A 19,434-nucleotide genomic window follows, 5' to 3' on the forward strand; every position below is an offset into this window, starting at 1 on the left:
CAATGTGGACAAGCCACCACACTCACGGTGATGACGATGAGTGATTAGCTGTCCAGTTCAAAGTCTGTTTCATTATACAGCTCCTGCCGATGATATAAATACAAAAGTCCATGCCTCATAGCAGGACTAACCTGAAAAAGCAATAAACACTGCACTTTTTTTTTCCTTTCCTTTTTTTTTTTTTTTTAAAGAATTGTCCTGTGCGGAACAGCAAGACACTTTTTCTTCTAAAAATGACCAAGGTATTCACACCTTGGCAGTCCCTCAATGTGGACAAGCCACCACACTCACGGTGATGACGATGAGTGATTAGCTGTCCAGTTCAAAGTCTGTTTCATTATACAGCTCCTGCCGATGAGAAGGTCTGTGACGGGAGAACTTCACCCTGATGTGGTCTCCAAGTTCATCAAGGCTCTGGAGAACCTGAAAGGACATGGAGTGAAATGTGAGGCTAAGATATTCAGAGGTTGCTATTTAAATTTTTTTATTGGGAATATATCCGAGATGAGTTACTCCACTTTTGTGGCACATTCCAGTGCCATGTTTGAAGCATTAAACCTGCTTTGGATCATAAAAAAGTGCTCAAATAAATCAAATAAATTGGTTTTAAAATAAATTGAATAGGTGTTCAATCAGTTTCATGCATCACAACCATGTAGTCCAACTGATTCCCATTCTATCATGACTAATTATTTTTTTGAGCTGGTTCTTTTTAGTGAACCAATCACGTACAGCTTGCTATATCATATAATCATATATCATATATAAACTATATCAAATACTTTTTTATATTGTGCATCCCTATTTAGAAATCTTTGGAAATATACTAGATTTTAAGCTTTTTAAAGAGTTTTAGATTTTTCTTCTTGCCTGAACACTAATTTTCCTTTCACTAGACTTGTTTAACACTAACAGTTTAAGAAAAAACAAAAGAATACCATAACAGGTCTGTGAGATGTTGGGTGTTGTAATTTATTACCTTATCGAGCATTTCTCTGGTGTGGGCGGCAGACACACAGAAACGAGCCCTGGCCTCTGTAATAGGTGTAGCCGGGAAACCTACAACTACAACACCAATCTTCCTCTTCAACATGGCCCGTGAGAACGCCCTGTGTGCAGACGATTAACAACTTTGTTACAGATTTTAATCGAAGTTTGCCAAGCATTCAAATGTTCTAGAACAGCTTGCATCTTCAGTTTTTTTTTGTTAGGTATGTTTAGCATTGATATCATGATTGATGGCATAAAACGGGCAGAGGTTTTCACGCTAACCCTGAAAGCAGTACATGCCTTAATGCTTGTTTCCAAAAACTTTTTATGCATTCAAGTTTCCAGATGCTATCAGTGCTCTTAGTATAACAATCTTCATTACAAACTGAGACTGTGATTAGATATCACAAAGACACCGCCTAACTAGAACTTAAAGTAGAAACATTATGCAGGGTAAAGCTGTCGAGATTCCCATTCAGAGTTTGCACTGTCTGCTACCTTTCCTCACCCTTTGAGTGAAGGGAAATCCATTGTAAACCGCACAGCTGGGCTGTCATTTGCATTAGCCAAGTGGGAGAAAAAGAAATGGATTGACAGGGAGAGAAAGGCAAAGGGAAAGGTATAATGGAGGAGGAAAAGATTGAGAGTGAGAGGAGGAGAGTAGGCCTCCACTTTGTCAACAGAGACGACAGCAGCGAGAGAACAGAGCGGCGACGGAGAGTGAAAGCTGGATTTAAAAGGCATCACTGCTGCCGTCGTCTTTGTTGGTGTGCCAGGAAGCTGTTATCTTTGGAGGAGTCTGAAACGCCTGTGCAGTGATGAGCCTCTCGCATGTCATGTTGAGCCTCTTGTTTTTTTCCCTCACCACTGATTCATGGATCAACTAGACCATCCAAGATGGCTACGGTCCAACGTCTTCTTGAAAAGACCACATCGCCTTCTTTGGACCAGTGAAGATGACTGCAGCTTTTGTTGGGGTGTCCTCAAGCAGTCAGTACATTTTCCACATGGCATTCAAAGCTATCACCTTTGTAACCCAATGCATTGTTGTTTTATTGGCAGCCCGAAATATGGGCAGGTTCACAAGTTCAAAGGAGGATTACTATAGTGTCCAGATAGTGGAAACTGTCCTTTATCACAAAGAAGATGCACAGATGCGAAAAAGGCTCACAAAGAAACATAATGTTTTGCTTCTTGCTGGCCCAGCGATCTAGGCTGTGGGTTTTCAATGGACTAAATAGGGTTCGTGTAAATGTGAGCCTGGAGATGCTGTAGTGTAAACTGATGCTCTTTTAAACATGTTGTGCGAACTGGACACAGCCAGAATTGGCAGTCCGAATGGGTCAATGGCTTGGGGAGCTGCTTACCCAACTTTCCCAGGTAGATAGAGCAGGAGCGGTACCACTGGAGAGTCCTGGTTGCCATAAATGATGAAGCCCATCTCCTTCAGCCGAGATCTGAAGTAGCGCATGTTCTCAGACAGCTGCCGAACTCTTCGCTGGCCTGCAGGGGAGATGCAGACAGAGGCGTCATCGGGGAGAATTTGTTAGCTTTCATTGTAAAAGGACAGACATAAATGCGAGTCTACAATAAAGTAAAGATCATGATTTACAACAGCAAGCACAGGTCAAAAGGAAAAGTGCAAATAATACTTTTCAGATTAAAATTAGAACAATTTACTTTTTTATGTCACTGAAATTTATGACCAAAAAAATTTAGATGACTAAAGTAAGACTAGTTTAAGCAGTAACATATAGACTATTTACCAAAACAGTAAAATATCATCTTAAATTTATTTGTGCATAACCTAATTAATATTCATAAACTTTACCATTTTGTGACATCACAAGCAGCACATCTATGCACCTGCCTCCCAACTGTCCCCACAACCTGAAGGCAGTGACTGTGATGATTTTATCATTTATTCATGATATTTTGCATAAACATAAGCTGCTTGAATCTGATGGTAATTTGGTTATTCACTGAACTGTTGTCACAGTAATTCTACAGTAATTTGTAGCTCTCAAGAGAGTCTTCGCCCACTCTGCGGTAGCATGAACGCCAAACAGAGCATGTCAGGCAAACCATAGAACAAATATGTCTACAAACTAGTCCTAAAAACAGCTGGCACAAGTTTAGCCCACTACTTTCCAATTCTTTTGACTACACTCTTTGCCTGCAAGTTTCATAGTTGTTCTACTTAAATATGGTTGAAAACACTGGGAAAATGGCCAAGGAATTGCAACATAATGTAGTGGCATAAAGCCATACCACCAGCAGTTACTAAAAATACCTTAACTTTCCTTTTCCTAGACATACTAGAATGTATACATTTCACCTTTTTTTCTGTAAGTATAATCAGGAAGAGTTTATAAACAACTATTAGTTCCCTTTAGGATATAGGCTGATTGTATGTGAAAGACTAGGAAAGGGGCCCAAAAGAGGAGACGGGAAATTACATCATCTCCTCTGCCGTTCAAATCCCAGGATCGCTCTTTTAATAGCCCCTCATTAAGACCATTAAGTAGTTAAGTGAGACAGAGCAGACCCATTCATAAAATAATCCATAACATAGTAACAAACAAAAACAGGAAGAAAACAGCAAAACAATAAATTATTACAGACGTTATATGTTTTCATTACATTTTGAGGCTAATTTCTGTACTCTCTTCAAAACACCTCATAATATACGTGTGTGTGTGTGTGTGTGTGTGGAGTCTGTCGATGTGAAAAACAGTACCAGCTGGTTTTGTTTTGTCAGGCTGAATGGTAGACAAATGTCATCCTTTGCCAAGACACTCTTGGCTTGTACATAGGATACAATGGATTTGGCACACAATTGGAGACTGTGGTAAACTGAGAAGCATGGACTCAGATGCAGATGGTACCATGTGGTTAGTGGCAGCGTAGCGGTTACTGCTCTGGACCAATAATCTGAACTTTGGTGGTTCGAACCACAAAGAGATAATTCTAACAACTTAATGCGATTAGAGACACATCAGTAGCTCAATGAACATCAATACTTTTCACTCTCTGTCTTGTTCAGTTTATGTCTACCTCTCATTCCCTCCTCCATATTTAATTGTGTGAATCATGCAGTTCTGTGGGCTGGCCAGGTCCACCTCCAGCTCCCTTTGGCACCACGGCCTGAGTTTGCATATAATTACCTGTGAACCGATTGGCAGGTATTTCAAAAGGAGGTGGGCTGTAAAGCCAAGCACATAAGACCTCATGTCAGCAGAACGAAAACAAATGCTCTTAACTTTCATTACATTAGAAACTCTTCAACTGAACACTGGCAAACTCTAGAAACAGCAGGTTAAGCTCAAACCAAACAATTAGTCATGGATGTGGAACAAGTTCAGATATGGCAGGTCATCCGTTGCCTATTGTGTTGTATTCAGAGAGGGATGGAGCATTGTAAAGCAAACTCTCAGATCAGTGTGACTCACCCTCCACAGAGCTGCACATCATGCTGGTAATGACACCCATGGGCGGCTTGCCCAAGTCTGATATAGACATCACAGTGTTCAAACAGCCTAGAGAGATTCTCTTCGGACAAGTTTGGACTAGAACCCTTTGTCCAACTGAAGCAGAGGAGTTTTATTTGAAACAGCTAGCTAGTTAATTAACTCTGCGTTATATCCATGTCTCAATTTGAATTAAAAGGCTTGGCTTTGCTTTAACAGTCCTGCTTATAAATACAGTGCGGCAAAAAAGTATTTAGTCAGCCACCAATTGTGCAAGTTCTCCCACTTAAAAAGATGAGAGAGGCCTGTAATTTTCATCAGAGGTATACCTCAACTATGAGAGACAAAATGAGAAAAAAAAATCCAGAAAATCACATTGTAGGATTTTTAAAGAATTAATTGGTAAATTCCTCGGTAATCCACAACTCCGACCTCTTTATTTTTTATGCATATTTACTTTTTATATGTAAAAATGTTTTTATTAGCCAGTTTAATTGCTCTTCTGTTGACTTACACTATACCGTTCAAAAGTATTCTTTTTTTTAAAGAAATTAATACTTTTATTCAACAAGGATGCATTGAATTGAGTGACAGTAAAGAATTTTATGTTACAAAAGATTTGTATTTCAAATAAATGCTGTTCTTATGAACTTTCTCTTCATCAAAGCATCCTGAAAAAATGTATCTAAATTTCAACAAAAATTAAGCAGCACAACTTTTCAACACTAATAATAAGAAATGTTTATTGAGCAGCAATCAGCACATTAGAATGATTTCTGAAGGATCAAGTGACACTGAAGACTGGAGTAATAGCTGCTGTATTTTTGATCAAATAAGTTCAGCTTTGTTGCACATACGCTTTCAAGACTGAAACTTAACTCTGCCCTTCAATGCAGACTGAATCCCTTCCTATCATGGTGTGAACTGCAGCGAAAATAAAATGAAACACGATGTATTCTCTAAAAACATAAATATATGGATTAATGCATATCAAAAACAGAAGACAGCTTGGAAAAACCCTTTTAACATCTGGTGCCATTCTGCTGACTCCTAATACATGGAAATATGTGACCTTTTCTTGACTAAGACACTTTAAGCCAGTCCTATTGCTTTATTAAAATCTGTGTTTCATGAGTTATACACTGTAGTGAAATAAATTTTATATGGTTATTAAATCCATGTGATTCTCTTCCCTATCTGATTTCCCACATTTAAGGAGAAGTGTTGGGTGGAGAATTTCAGTGTCTTTCGATATTAGAATGACTGACTGGTTTGAAATCTGGGTCTCAACGTCTTCTGACACATCAAGTGTAAAGTAGTGCTTCTGTTGTCTTCAGTCATGTGACTTTCTAAAAAAAAGTTGGCCATTCCCTTTCATGATTTTACATCTTAGTATTGCTTCTATGTCTATACAGTGCTTTGTTGCAAATATTTGTATTTGCTCTAATAAAATAAATAATCAGTAAGTGGTCGATGTTTCTGATGTAAAAATATGACTCCTGAAGCAAAAATAGCTGTAAACAATTGATTCATAAACTATCTTTCAAAAGTTTGGAGTCAGTACAATTTAAAAAAAAATAATTAATACTTACAGGGAGGGACACATTAAATTGATCAAAAGTGACATTTATATATATATAAAAAAATACATTTAATACAGAAGATTTCTATGTCAAATAAATGCCGTTCTTTTGAACTTTTTATTTCTATTCTTAAAAAATGTATTCCGTGTCCCAGTTTCCACAAAAATATTAAGCAGCACAACTGTTTTCATCATTGATGATAAATGTTTTCAAGCACCAATTCACCAAACATTTCTGAAGGATCATGTGACACTAAAGAGTGGAGTAATGGCTGCTGAAAATTCAGATTTACCATCAAAGGAATAAATTAAAATTTATGCAAATAGAAAATTGTTATTTTAAATGGTAATAATATTTCAGAATATCACTGATTTTACTGTATTTTTGATCCAACAAATGTAGTCTTGGTAAGCTTAAGTAACTTTTTTCAAAAACATAAAAAAAAATCATACAGACCCCAAACTTTTAAAAGGTAGTATACATTACAGACAAGTACCATGTTTGGAAGCATCCTGTGAAAACCTGCAATTTTGATTTGTCCCATAAAAACAGTCTCACCTTATTAAATTCTCAATATTACACAACACATGCATGGGGTCTCTCTCTCTCTCTCTCTCTCTCTCTCTCTCTCTCTTCCCCACCTCTGTTCTCCAAAGCATGTGTAATTAAAAAAACCTGCAGTCTTTTTCATTTTCAGTCTTTTATAATCAACTGCCATGTCCGTGATGTGGTTATGAAGGTGTGCAGTTGCATGTATAACTGAACACACCGTGACCTAGTGGATATGAATTTCATAATATTTTGAATATGTACTCACTGTTGTGTTTGAAGACTCGAATGGTTGCCCCCGACAACCTGGCTCCCAGGATGAGGGATGTGTGATTTAGCTCATCGCTCAGGATCAAGCAGCCCTGGAAACAGACATTGTTACTGCACGGCTCTGAACACATTTTTAAGCAGGAATCTATCAATAACACGATGTGTGGAATAATATTGTTAGGGTCCATTCAGAAATATCACAAATAACCACTACTACAATATAAATGTCAATACAATATAAAGATTTAAAATAGAGCTACAAATGATAAAACTTTCTCTTCATCTTTTTTTTCTTATTTTATTTGTTTATTTATCTTTTACTTTTCTCTCCCTCATTTACTGTCATTGAATCTTAAAGGTGCAGTAGGAGATCTTGGAAAATGCTAACTTTAGCCTGATAGCACTGAACGCGAATGTCCCACCCTCCCTGCAATCGCCATCCAAAGCCACGCCCCCTGAACACATTTATGCTCACAGACCAGAGACAACATTACTACAATAGGCTACATCAACGGTTCCCAATTCCAGCCCATGTTCCGAAGTGAAGTAAACTTCAACGGATTTCTCCTGCTCAGGGAGTAAGGAGCAATGAACACTGTGTAGGGATCATATCGATTGGAACACAGTTCATGCACGTAGCTCACTTCTAACGAGCTGGCACGAGGACTGTATTAACCGCTGGGCTACATCATGTGTCATTCACCGGCGAGAAAACTTTAAAAGTACTACAATACCAGGAAGGAAGATCGGGTTGTTGATGTTTGCCTGCCATCCTCGCTCTGTCTGCACAGCGTGCATGAATATGCTGATGACGTATCCTGTCTGCGCGAACAGGGTGCGCAGAGGTATGCTAATACATACGTTGACAGGCAGGTAGGAAAGCATATTAAAATGCTCGGACCGAGAGACTTTCAACCAGCATAACAAAAAATGTTTCTGAAGACAATCACCTATTGCACCTTTAATTGCCAATTCCCCTTTAATTATCTAAACCCCAGATTCAATCCTGTCCCAGATAGGAGGTGAACTATCAGGAATACAGATCCACTTCATTGCCTTTTGCAGTGACCAGTAAGGTGGTCCTTGACCACTTACACAAAGAATAGTTTTAAAATCCATTTAAGAAGAAAAGAGAATTAAGTCATTATATTTAGTCTACAAAGACATAAATGTTTTACAAGGACTTCTGGGAACACTACTGAGTAATTAGCGCATTTTATGACTAAACATGTTCACTGGGAATAGAACCCGCATCCCTAGTTTTACTAGGTGTCACCGTGCTTTTTTGTTAAAATAAATTGGACTTAATGTTTGGATCTTCTAATGTGAACTGGATGACAGTGTCAATAGCTGCAGAGCATGGCCTGATTCAACAATGGTTGCTGTCATCTCCTCTTCACCTTGAGAGGCCTTGAACTGACACCTCCTCCAGAAGGCACAAGTTGTTGGACCCACTGCTTAACCAATACCTCCATGGCACAACATCATAAAGACTTTCCTTGAGGAAAAACATCCCCCTTAACGCAATCTAACTGGTTGCGGTTCCCCTAGCTCTCTGGATCTCATCTAGAGCCTGAGGTCTTCTCATCTGAGCTGGTTATGACTGACCACATCATTGAGACTATCATAAACAAACCCTAATGAGACACCCTAAACAAACTGTCAGTTCTAACTGTGTTTGCTTATCTGATTGGGCATTACTTTTAACAAGGGTTTGTTTAGTGAGCTGGTTCATTGGGTTATATTGTGGTGTGTGAAAAACTGTTTATAGTAACAATTAATTGCAGGCGCCCAGAGATAATAGATTAATACCACACTTGTGAGTTCACTTCAACAGATAAAACTGAGGGATTTAAGACAGATGTAAAAATTAAAGAGACACCATTTAAGATACATTTTTAAACACTGACCTTTCCGACTAGTGCCGGAATGTTCATGGAATTGGTGGCGAAACCCATTCCAAACGCCATTGCAGACTCCACCCCCAAGAACTCCGCCACAAGTCGCTCCAGTTTCTCATGGATGCTAAAGTTGCCTATTAAAAAGATAAAGAAATGTATTAGTAAGCTGACACTTTATCAAAATGACTTTACAAGAATCTCTTTGGACTTTTTTCATTACACTAAACGGGAGCAGGAAATGTCACAGGTCAGAATGTCCGGAACACCTGTGCTGACTGCTTTCTTTAACCACAAGACCACTGTTCTTGAAGAAGAAAGTGATTTGTGAGGAAAAGTGAGAGACTGAATCCGTTCTTGAGATTGTCAAGAGGAGGTTTTTGAATAAAATCTAAATAAAATCCAAGGCCACTACTATCCATATCCACGAAAGAAGGCATTCAGGACAGTGAACAAGAGTTAGAAGCATTTTGAAAAAAGATCGAAGTAGCCCTCTCTGCTCTTATTTTACTTACTTTACATGGATATTAAACAAGCTTTTGGTATAAAATCTTTAGCTTAGCTTAATGCTATGAGGGCCACAGAAGGAAAGAAAAAATGCCTCACACCACTGTTGACAGAAAGCTCAGATATACACTTTTCAATTCATTAGACCACAGTCTTTCCCAGATTGGGTGTTCCAACAGCTTTGAAGGAAACTTGATTTTCCTGCATGCCTCCTTTAGCTTTTCTAGTTTTAGAGGCTTAGACAGGGTCAGCATGGAGGAAACAAATGAGATCTGTCAGAACATGCGAGGTGAAAGGTTATTAATCACTCAGTAGGTGCCTTCAGAGACTAAAGACATAACTGCAGACATGAAATACTACCATAATGTTGGTACATAAATGTCAAGAAGACAAAAACAAACAGAACATCTGATACTGTGAGATCAAATGTGACCCAAAGTGCCTTAAAAGTTCAATATAGATAGAGCGATCGGCTATAGATATGTGCCATAAATCTCTAAAGTGTTTTTTATTACTACTATTTATTACTACTTCATTTATATAAATACATCATTCATTAATTCATACTATAAAATGCCATTACATTCTGAAGACCCAAATAAACAGGCCCTAAAGACAGAAGTTATCACTTCAAAGGGAGAGTTCATCCAAAAAATTAATTGTCATCATTTTTGCAGAATACAAAAGAAGATATTTTGAAGAATTTTGGTAACCAAACCGTTTTGATGACTATTGACTTCCACTGTATGGACAAAAACACTAAGATGTTCCTCATAATATCTTCTTTTAAGTTACACAGAAAAAAGTAAGTAATGCAGTTAGGAACGACACGATAGCGAGTAAAATAATTGGGTGAATGAGGGTGACTTTTCATTTTTGGGTGAACGATTTGAATTGGTTCTGCATCCCGTTCATGCACAATTTCTAAACACACATCCATGCAAATATAAATTAACAAATTTTAAAACACAATATAATTGTAGCCATGTTAATGTGCATGCTCAGCCACGGTTCTTATGTGGGCATTATTTCCTGATCCCATGAACCCCTCTTGTGCATCAAAGTGCCAAAAATACCATAATGGTCTGAAAGTTAGAAAGGTTTAACAGCTTTAAGCAAGAAATTCTGGCTAAAGATATATTTCCCACTGAATAAGACAGTAGTCACGAGTGGTTGTACCGTGAGAAAACACCTCTCCTTTTACATGATTCCTATAGAGAGCTTTGTTCTCTAAAACACTATTGATTACTCCAGACCTCCAATCGTTCCCTCTCGCAGCGACAGCTGAAGCGTGATGTGTTTGATTTTGGAACGACACGATAGCGAGTAAAATAATTGGGTGAATGAGGGTGACTTTTCATTTTTGGGTGAACGATTTGAATTGGTTCTGCATCCCGTTCATGCACAATTTGTAAACACACATCCATGCAAATATAAATTAACAAATTTTAAAACACAATATAATTGTAGCCATGTTAATGTGCATGCTCAGCCACGGTTCTTATGTGGGCATTATTTCCTGATCCCATGAACCCCTCTTGTGCATCAAAGTGCCAAAAATACCATAATGGTCTGAAAGTTAGAAAGGTTTAACAGCTTTAAGCAAGAAATTCTGGCTAAAGATATATTTCCCACTGAATAAGACAGTAGTCACGAGTGGTTGTACCGTGAGAAAACACCTCTCCTTTTACATGATTCCTATAGAGAGCTTTGTTCTCTAAAACACTATTGATTACTCCAGACCTCCAATCGTTCCCTCTCGCAGCGACAGCTGAAGCGTGATGTGTTTGATTAAACCTGAATCAGGGTCGGGCGACTACACTGCACTTCAATGTGATAACTGATAAGCTCTCTCTACAGAGGAAACCCATAAGGGTCTTGACTTCTAACCAGGGTATTGTTGTAGTCTAATGAAGTGAGAAATGAGAGAGAGACCCATGAAGAGCTCATCCACCTACACAAGCAGAAACTGCCCATAAAACAGCAAGTTCTCAAAGCATCTTAACCTAATTGTATTTAATTTAATTTAATTGTAATGAATGGGAACGTCTCTGAAAACGGTATCGACGTTCAGTGTTTAATACAAATTAAGTCTGAACAACATCATCTGTGACCACAGATTACCACAGAAAATCATGTTTACAGTACTACTTACATTGAAAGTGGGACAAGGCACTGCGCTGGAATAAACATTACATACAGGTAAACTTATGTACTTTAAAATACTAACATACTATTTAACATATTATACTAGAACATATACTTCTAAACATTAACATGAGACTAATATAATAAAGTATTTATTAATCCTGTCTGTGTAAATTCATATACAAATTTTCAACTATCAAAAATGTTATCAAAAATCAGTAAACACTGTACTTTTTTTAAACAACATTTTTAAACCAGTAAACAGGTTTATCCACCTAAAACAGTAGTCCAAACCGTAAAAAGATGATTTACACAGCATCACAGCTTAAATAACAGACACATTTTCATATGAGATAATTAACATCACATTTCAAGCTTTACATTCCAAGATTCTGGTTTACAAGCCACTTAAGAAACTTCTAGAGGAAGACAACTTTTGTCTCATAGGAAAATAGTGTAGCAAACAACATTTGCCACCCACATCATCATGGTGAAACATTTAGCTCTTGTTACAATAAATGTGACACTTAGATGGCCCATTATGTTGTCGACTCATACTTGAGTGCCACGTGCTTCAGTGATATTAGTGTTTGGCAACTGTAACAATGTTAAACCTATAAATTCTTTGTACATTTAAATAGTCCATGGTGACTGAAAACACACACACACACACACACACACACACACAATAATGAATTCTAAGGACACGAAGACAATCCTACAGGCAGAATTTCTGTAAATGATTGATGCATCAGCCTTAAAACCTGTCACCAAAAACAAACACGGACCTTATTGATCTTGCAGTCGGAACAAAAATGTGCTGTCAACTATGACCGTAATGTTATAGTTAAAAACATATTACCCAACATCACATGGGTTATCTGTAAAATAGTAATCTTATGTAACCTGGGAGATGCAACAATATCTTCAGAAATCCAAATCTCCCATTAGTAAAACTAAGTAAAACAAGATTAATTAATATTTTTAATTTGAATTTAAAAAAAGAAGTTATTTATACATCTTTATTTCTATAAATATAAACTTTATTATATTATTTCATATTTTGCGTATTTCATATATTTACTTTTTATTAGTATTTTATACTTTTTTAAAACACTGGTGATGTGATGTTTGTAAATAAAATAAAGAATTTTCAAATAATCATTTACTCATTTTATGTTTTAGAGTTCTACAAAATGATTTAAAAATGCCCATTCCTAATACGCACATACATACACAGGCGTCTAATTAGGAACGGCATCTTAATAAGGAGTCATGGGGTTAGTTGTTATTGCTCATTTTACAGAGGACCTGCAAAAATATATCCAAAAGCAAGGACAACCTCTGAGAGATGCAGAAAAAAATTAATGAATCCCTCAAATGAATAATGAATGATACGACTTTACACACAAATACTCCCATACCTCATGATCACATGTTCTTTCTGATGTGGTATTTGGCTTAGATTCACCACTGTCACTGCATAGCACCGCAAGATAAAAGATCTCAGATGACCTACTTTGCAATGCAAATGATCTGATATCTGATGACACAATTATATCATTAAGAGGGGTGTGTATTTTTACTGTGTAACTGTGTATGCGAGAGGAGGAGATTGAAAAGTTGTGACAGAGAAAAAGTGAAATAAAACAGTGACCAAAATATTTCCAGGTTTACTGTCAAGTGTACTTAACGTGACTGTGCTCACGTGATGTTTTACGGCCTTGCTAACGTCATGAAGCAGCTGAAAAATGTGACATTCAACAAACCAGAATAACCAGATCCTAGAACATCCGTCACACCAAAGTACTTACAACTGTGCCTGAACAGGTCTAATCTTTAAACCACCAGCAAGGATTTCCACACCATTTTACCAATGAATTTCCATGGAAGTTGTTTGTGATTACTCAATAATCATTTTTAAAATTCATTTTAAAGAGACTGAACTCACAAAGAGTAATTTCATAACCGATTAAATGTTTTGGAGCTTAGCATTAATAAAGCTAAAAATACATGTATGTACGTATATATATCCACTACAGACTTTTTCAAGCCTGGAAATCACAAGCCTGGTTTTCTATCACTGTAGGAACCTTAACATGAATGCTTTAAAAAAATTACATGCACCCAGATAACCATTTCACCTTTTAGCCTTAGTGCAAACAAGCTAGTTAGTTTTTAACCTAAGATAGATTAAAATATATTTCAGCATGAAAATATGAGGAAGATCATTATGGGTCATTGAATTAATCACAACACATGTAATAAACCTGTAGAGAGATATGAAACAGTTCAGTCAATCATCAACTTGCGCTGCAAATTCAAAAACAGGTTGGGCCTTTTTTTTTTTTTTCGTGAATGTATTGTGACAAGTTTGTACATAATGGGTACTTGTCCTTGTGTTGTATACGCACCTTCTGTGAAAATGAATTTCCTCTCTGAGGACAAATAAATTATCAATCTATCTAATAAATCTCCCAGAGAGAAAAAACAACAACTTGTCATGTATTTGTGAAGAAGGAATTCTATGAACGATGCTCAAAGCAGGTCTGATCGCAAGTGGAAAAAAATGCTTTTCACAGGTAAATGATGGCATTAACTAAACCAAAATAGTTGCTCAACAACCTAATATGCTTGTTCTTACACAAACAATGTTGGATGCTGTTTAACCTGTTTCTGTTTTTGTAGGTGTGTTTCGGGTTGCGGTGTAGCCACACACATACCTAGTTCCTGTCTTGTGCTGCAGACGCCCACCCCGTTCTGTTTGGTCTCCTCTGCTACGGTTTTCAGGAAGTCGACATTGTTTTCAGCAAAACCCAGATAGTTGTAGGAGCCCATATTTATGACGTTCTCAACGGTTTTCCCTGTTAACCTGTCAGAGGAGTAACACATCAACCAAGTTGTTGACTATTTTTTCTTGTTCCAGGCTGGAACTGAAATCAATGGGTATAATATAGGAGTGTGTATTACAAAGCAGCAGTTAGTGTGAGTAAGTGCAGCCATTAAAAGAAAAAGTGAATAACATGAACCGAAATTACAGAACAAAATGGGAAAAATTTGCTATAATCATATAACTGACACAACTTATTAGTTTATCAAATATTATTACATTTCTACCCTGATGAAATGATACTTTAATATTATTTCATATACATTACCATTCAAAGGTTTGGGGTGGGTAAGATTTTCTAATGTTTTTGAAATAAGTCATCTCTTATGCTCACCAAGGCTGCATTTATTGGATTGAAAAACTGTAAAAACAGTATTAATATTTTGAAATAGTTTTAGTAACTATTTTTTAAATATATGAAATAATTATCTTTAAATATATTTTAAAATGCAATTTATTTCTTTGATGGAAAAGCTTGAATCTTCAGCAGACATTACTCTAGTCTTCAGTGTCACATGATCTTTCTGTAAAAGTCTTTACTGCCACTTTTCATTAATGTAGTTCATCCTTGGTGAAAGTATTATAAGAGAATAAAAGTATTAATTTCTTTAATACATTAATTAAAAAAATAGTATATGTTAGTATATAGTATTGTATAATAGTATATAATATCATACTGTAATATATTTCTCACTTGATAGTGCTGGTCCAAAAAGTTGGCTGACCAACTTGCTGGTTAAGCTAGTTAAGAATCCTTGCAAGGACACAAACATCCTGCAGGAATCGGCACCTAAAACATATCCTGGTCTTTTCAACAGGGTCATGACTATTTGTTTTAATGCAAAGCATAGACCTACCTGAAAGTCCAGTTGTAATCATCCGAGACCCTTTCCATGACATCAAAAACCGGACCGGGTAAACTGCATATAGGCCGGTTCCAGTTATCCCTGACTCTCATGTACAGGTTCCGTTTGTAAAAGTTTTCAAAATCTTGGTAAAGGGGAACAAAGTCCTGTAATACAAGAAATCAGTTACAGCATAATGACCATAAGCACTTTTAAAACAACCTAACATTAGTATTTTTTGCTTTCCCCTCCACAATATGCCCTATTCATAAAAAAATATGGCACGGCTGACCCAAGATCAGCCATAAAAAGACACTATTTGCACGTGGGTAGTTACAACTGGGTGAATGTTTCAAAACCATCTGCTCTGTGAGTATCAGAGTCCTAAGAGACTCATCCACATCTTGTCCTTAAGTAAACTCCAAAACAACGAGGGAGAGTCTAATCAGAATCCTCATTGTGCTGCCTTCATTAAACTTCTTTGAACTGCTCAAAAGACAATTGAGACAGCAGAAAATAACAAAGGCGCAACAAATTGCCACCTGACTTTTACAAGTTTTGCTTAAGCTTTTAACTGCCACTCATAAGTTTTTCTGGTCACTGAGGAGCTAGGTGTCTGCTCTTTGCCCAGCATTTCAGATCACGCATTCAAAGTGTTCTCTTAATGCCCAGTTCAGACTACACGATTTTAGCCTGATTTTGCCATGATTTGCTTGACGTAGGGTGTCGTGGGGATTCGTAAACGACAATGGGTGTCGGGATTCCATCGTTTCAGCACGTGTAGTGCCATAGTGGATGACAACCGATTCCGCGTCTGCGATGCTTCACGACCGAATAAGACTAGCATGTTTAATTTTTTTTCCGTCGTCCACGACGAGTTCTGTCACATTGGTGACGTTGACCAATAGCAGCACAGAAGCTCTTTCATATACAGGTTTCAAACATGGCAAAACGAAAGAGGGATGATGGTGCTGCTAGGTGGAATTATGAGATGGAGGAAAGGTTCGTGGAGCTGTGGCAACAGTACTCCTGCCTGTATGATGTGTCATCGAGGGACTACCACAACAGAACAAAGAAAGAAAAATGCTGGCGAACTATAGCGGAAGTCAATCGCTAGTTCCGCCTTCTCGATGACATCACGCGCGTCGTTAAAGACGGCACACGATGAATGGTCGGGAAGCAACGTGTAGTCTGACATGTTTCTTGGCCACGACATGACAAAATCGTGAAATCTGACACAGTGACTATCGTGACCGACAAAAATATTGTGTAGTCTGAACCCGGCATAAAACACCAAGAAAGCTTAAACAAAAAACTGTGCTCTTACTGATTCTCATAGACTTATTTTGTTCTCATTTAACACAAAGAATACACAAAGTATACAGTTAAAAAGCTTTGCTGGTGTGTGACTTAAACGGCAATGTAGAAACCCCTGTTAAACAGGAAAAGGGAGAACACAAATGCTGTGAGATCATTTGAAGCCACATGTAAATGTTGCTCTTAAATGCTAATGGAGTGTATGGGCCTACATATCAAGCACACTCTGTGAAATGTGCAGTGCTGAAGTAAAACCAGTTCTTTTCCAGTTCATATATTTATTTTCATCGGATATTAATCGGTGCTGTATCAGCATTCCTTCACTGAAAAGTCTGTTACACTCACTTCTTACTGATTTGTGTACTTTACAGATTAGAGCTAGCTTAGAAATGAAAGTGAAAGTGACATGACGTGTAGCCAAGTACTTGGAATTTGTGCTCTGCATATAACCCATCCAAATGCACACACACAGCAGTGAGTAGTGAACACACATAGACACCATGAACACACACCTGGAGCAGTGGGCAGCCATTTTTGTTGCGGCGGCTGGGGAGCAGTTGGGGGTTCATTGCCTTGCTCAAGGGTCTCACCTCATTCGTGGTATTGATGGTGGAAAAGAGCGCTCTACATTCACTCCCCCACCCCCCACCTACAATCTCAAGACTTGAACCCGCGACCTTTGGGTTACAAGTGCGACTCTCTAACCATTAATCCACAACTGCCCAGAAGATTTAGACACTGCCAATTTGGCTGAAGTGATTCACACTGATCATGGAAAACATGGCAGAAATCCACAGTGTGTTCACTCATATCAGTGTAACACAATTGTAACATTTAAGTTTGCTAAAGGTGTGACTCCCTCTGAAAGCTTACCGTTTCATAATCGTGTCAACTAAACATCAAAAAACTCAATTTATGCCTTTGAATAATCACATCTAATGTAATGCCACCAGCTTTGAGTTAGAAATGTGCATGAAAGAGGCATCTTTGTGAAGGCGGCATTCTCAATGGACAGACTGTGAGCAGAAATAATGAACCCACTCTCCTTTGGGGTTTAATTGAGTCTTTAACCTCCCCGGCATCACCTCACACATATCATAGAGATTTTCCATAGTGAACGGTGTGTAAATTACATGACATGAAAGAAAACACTTTTGTGTTTGACAATACATTTGTCTTAACAAATACTCATCTTTTTACAGTTATTATTTCCAAATGTTAAGTATGTAACTCTCTGAATATTTGCCATTTATAGACACACAGAAAGTTGTTATTCTGATCCAAAAATAAAAAAACCTTCCACCAATCAGTGGAGGGTTTACATGAGGTAAAGCTAAAAATAATAATAAAACAACATTTTCTTCCCAGAGTGTATGAAAACTAGAACAAGACAAACTGGAACATACTAACTTTTCTTCACATGATGGTTACCACAGTTTGAGAAATATGCTAGATGGAGAGTGACTCTTACCTTTTGCTCTTCTCTCTCCTGGGCCTGATGGCACTTCTCTAAGCCAACAGCTCTTAAGAAATCCCTGAAATAGCCAAATAGGATGACGATTCCATAACCCATGTATGTCAGGACAGCCACGTACATGGGGGCCTCCTCAAATGAATCTTCACCCCTAACTTGAGGTTGATGAAAACCGTCTCCCTTGCCATTTTTCTGCACCTAAAATATAATTGACAAAACATTATAATCCAAAAGTTATATTCAAATATTATTTGAATTCCACTGCAATTTAATAGATAAATGACATTCAAACATATAGGCTACTACATAAAATAAAGACCTCAATTTACATAATTTAATAATAAACGTAATTTCTAAGTTTGCTAAGTAATATCTTTCATAACCAATATGACACTTGTAATGACAAATACCACAGTATATAAAAATACAATTTTATTGAAACCATAGTTAAATTAAGAGAGAAGCCAATCCACCAGTGTTTTGACTGTGGTTACAAATACAAATTTTACAGTTAAACTATATGGTTAATAATGCAACTATTTTCATAAGAGTAAACATCTATTTCATTACCAAAATCGCGCATGGAGTTTAAACATATTTAAGTGATGACTAACGAGCTGGTGACTCGTTCTTTCGAAGGGATTCATTAAAAGAACTATCTGAACGAACCGATTCGCTGAAATGAATCGGACCTAAACTCGAGTCAACCTTAAGAATCACCCCTTGTATTGTAACTTTCATTTTTAAAATAACACGTTTTAATTGGCGCATTGAGCAGAAGTGACGGACTTGGACTTACCTTTTCAGTTGCGTGATATCCATTTTTCAAATTGTTGCTGCCCTGTTGTTTCTGGTCAGAATGAGACTTCAGGGTTCCATTGCGTAAATGATGTTCATCTGCTGGTATCATGTTTGCAAAGCGTCAGCACTGAGGAATGAATTATTTAACTTCTCTTCTCTGTCCCTCAGTTTACAGAAGTGTGTGTGTCCGTTGAAGTGTATTTCCGTAATGTGAGTTCACAATCCCACTATATGCTCTCAACTGACTTTGATTTGTGTACACACAACTTTGGACCAGGAAGTATTCACGGACATCAGAGAAACGACGCGACGCGACTGGGCGCTGCCTTTGACAGCTTCGTTGGTGACAATGGAGGAGTTCCAGGCGCAGTGAAGACACGGTGGTAGTTTTAAACTGGGCGACAGTCCTTCTGAATCTGCGTCTGAATGTGTTTTATAATAAATGAAAGGCAAAACGAAAACGGCCCGCAGCCACTAAAACCGAGTTGTCAGTGGTAAAAGAGAAACGCTGCAGAAAAATGCATGTGGTGCAATATGTCAATGTTACGGCCTATTATAAAACAGAATGAAAAATGACTTACTTTACTTAGTTTACGTTAACCATCATTTAACTGTGTTAATTTGTTTTTGAGAACAAGTAACAAAGGATGAATTATGGATCGGGCCCCAGTCTGTGGGTACGTTCACACTGT

General features: G+C 37.5%; 1 protein-coding gene across 1 annotated transcript; it reads right to left on the reverse strand.

Moving 5' to 3' along the window:
* Positions 1-281: 281 nt before the first annotated feature.
* Positions 282-19,184, reverse strand: LOC107585527 (serine palmitoyltransferase 3-like). Its single transcript, XM_016272572.1, has 10 exons — positions 18,741-19,184; positions 17,939-18,139; positions 15,163-15,317; positions 14,139-14,287; positions 8,773-8,897; positions 6,861-6,954; positions 4,443-4,499; positions 2,358-2,532; positions 980-1,109; positions 282-423 (listed from the first exon to the last, which is right to left on the reverse strand). The coding sequence occupies exons 1-10, from the start codon at positions 18,849-18,851 to the stop codon at positions 310-312; spliced, it is 1,311 nt and encodes a 436-aa protein (XP_016128058.1). The 5' UTR covers positions 18,852-19,184; the 3' UTR covers positions 282-309.
* Positions 19,185-19,434: the final 250 nt, after the last annotated feature.

The sequence above is a fragment of the Sinocyclocheilus grahami genome, unplaced genomic scaffold (assembly GCF_001515645.1).
Source record: "Sinocyclocheilus grahami isolate Dianchi unplaced genomic scaffold, SAMN03320097.WGS_v1.1 scaffold71.1, whole genome shotgun sequence".
Classification (NCBI taxonomy): domain Eukaryota; kingdom Metazoa; phylum Chordata; class Actinopteri; order Cypriniformes; family Cyprinidae; genus Sinocyclocheilus; species Sinocyclocheilus grahami.

Coding starts and splice junctions, on each gene's coding strand:
- LOC107585527 (XM_016272572.1), bottom strand. CDS start 18,851: ATGATACCAGCAGATGAACATCATTTACGCAATGGAACCCTGAAGTCT. Junction 15,318..17,938: donor AGGAGAGAGAAGAGCAAAAG/GTAAGAGTCACT, acceptor CTTGTATTACAG/GACTTTGTTCCCCTTTACCA. Junction 14,288..15,162: donor GATTACAACTGGACTTTCAG/GTAGGTCTATGC, acceptor CTCCTCTGACAG/GTTAACAGGGAAAACCGTTG.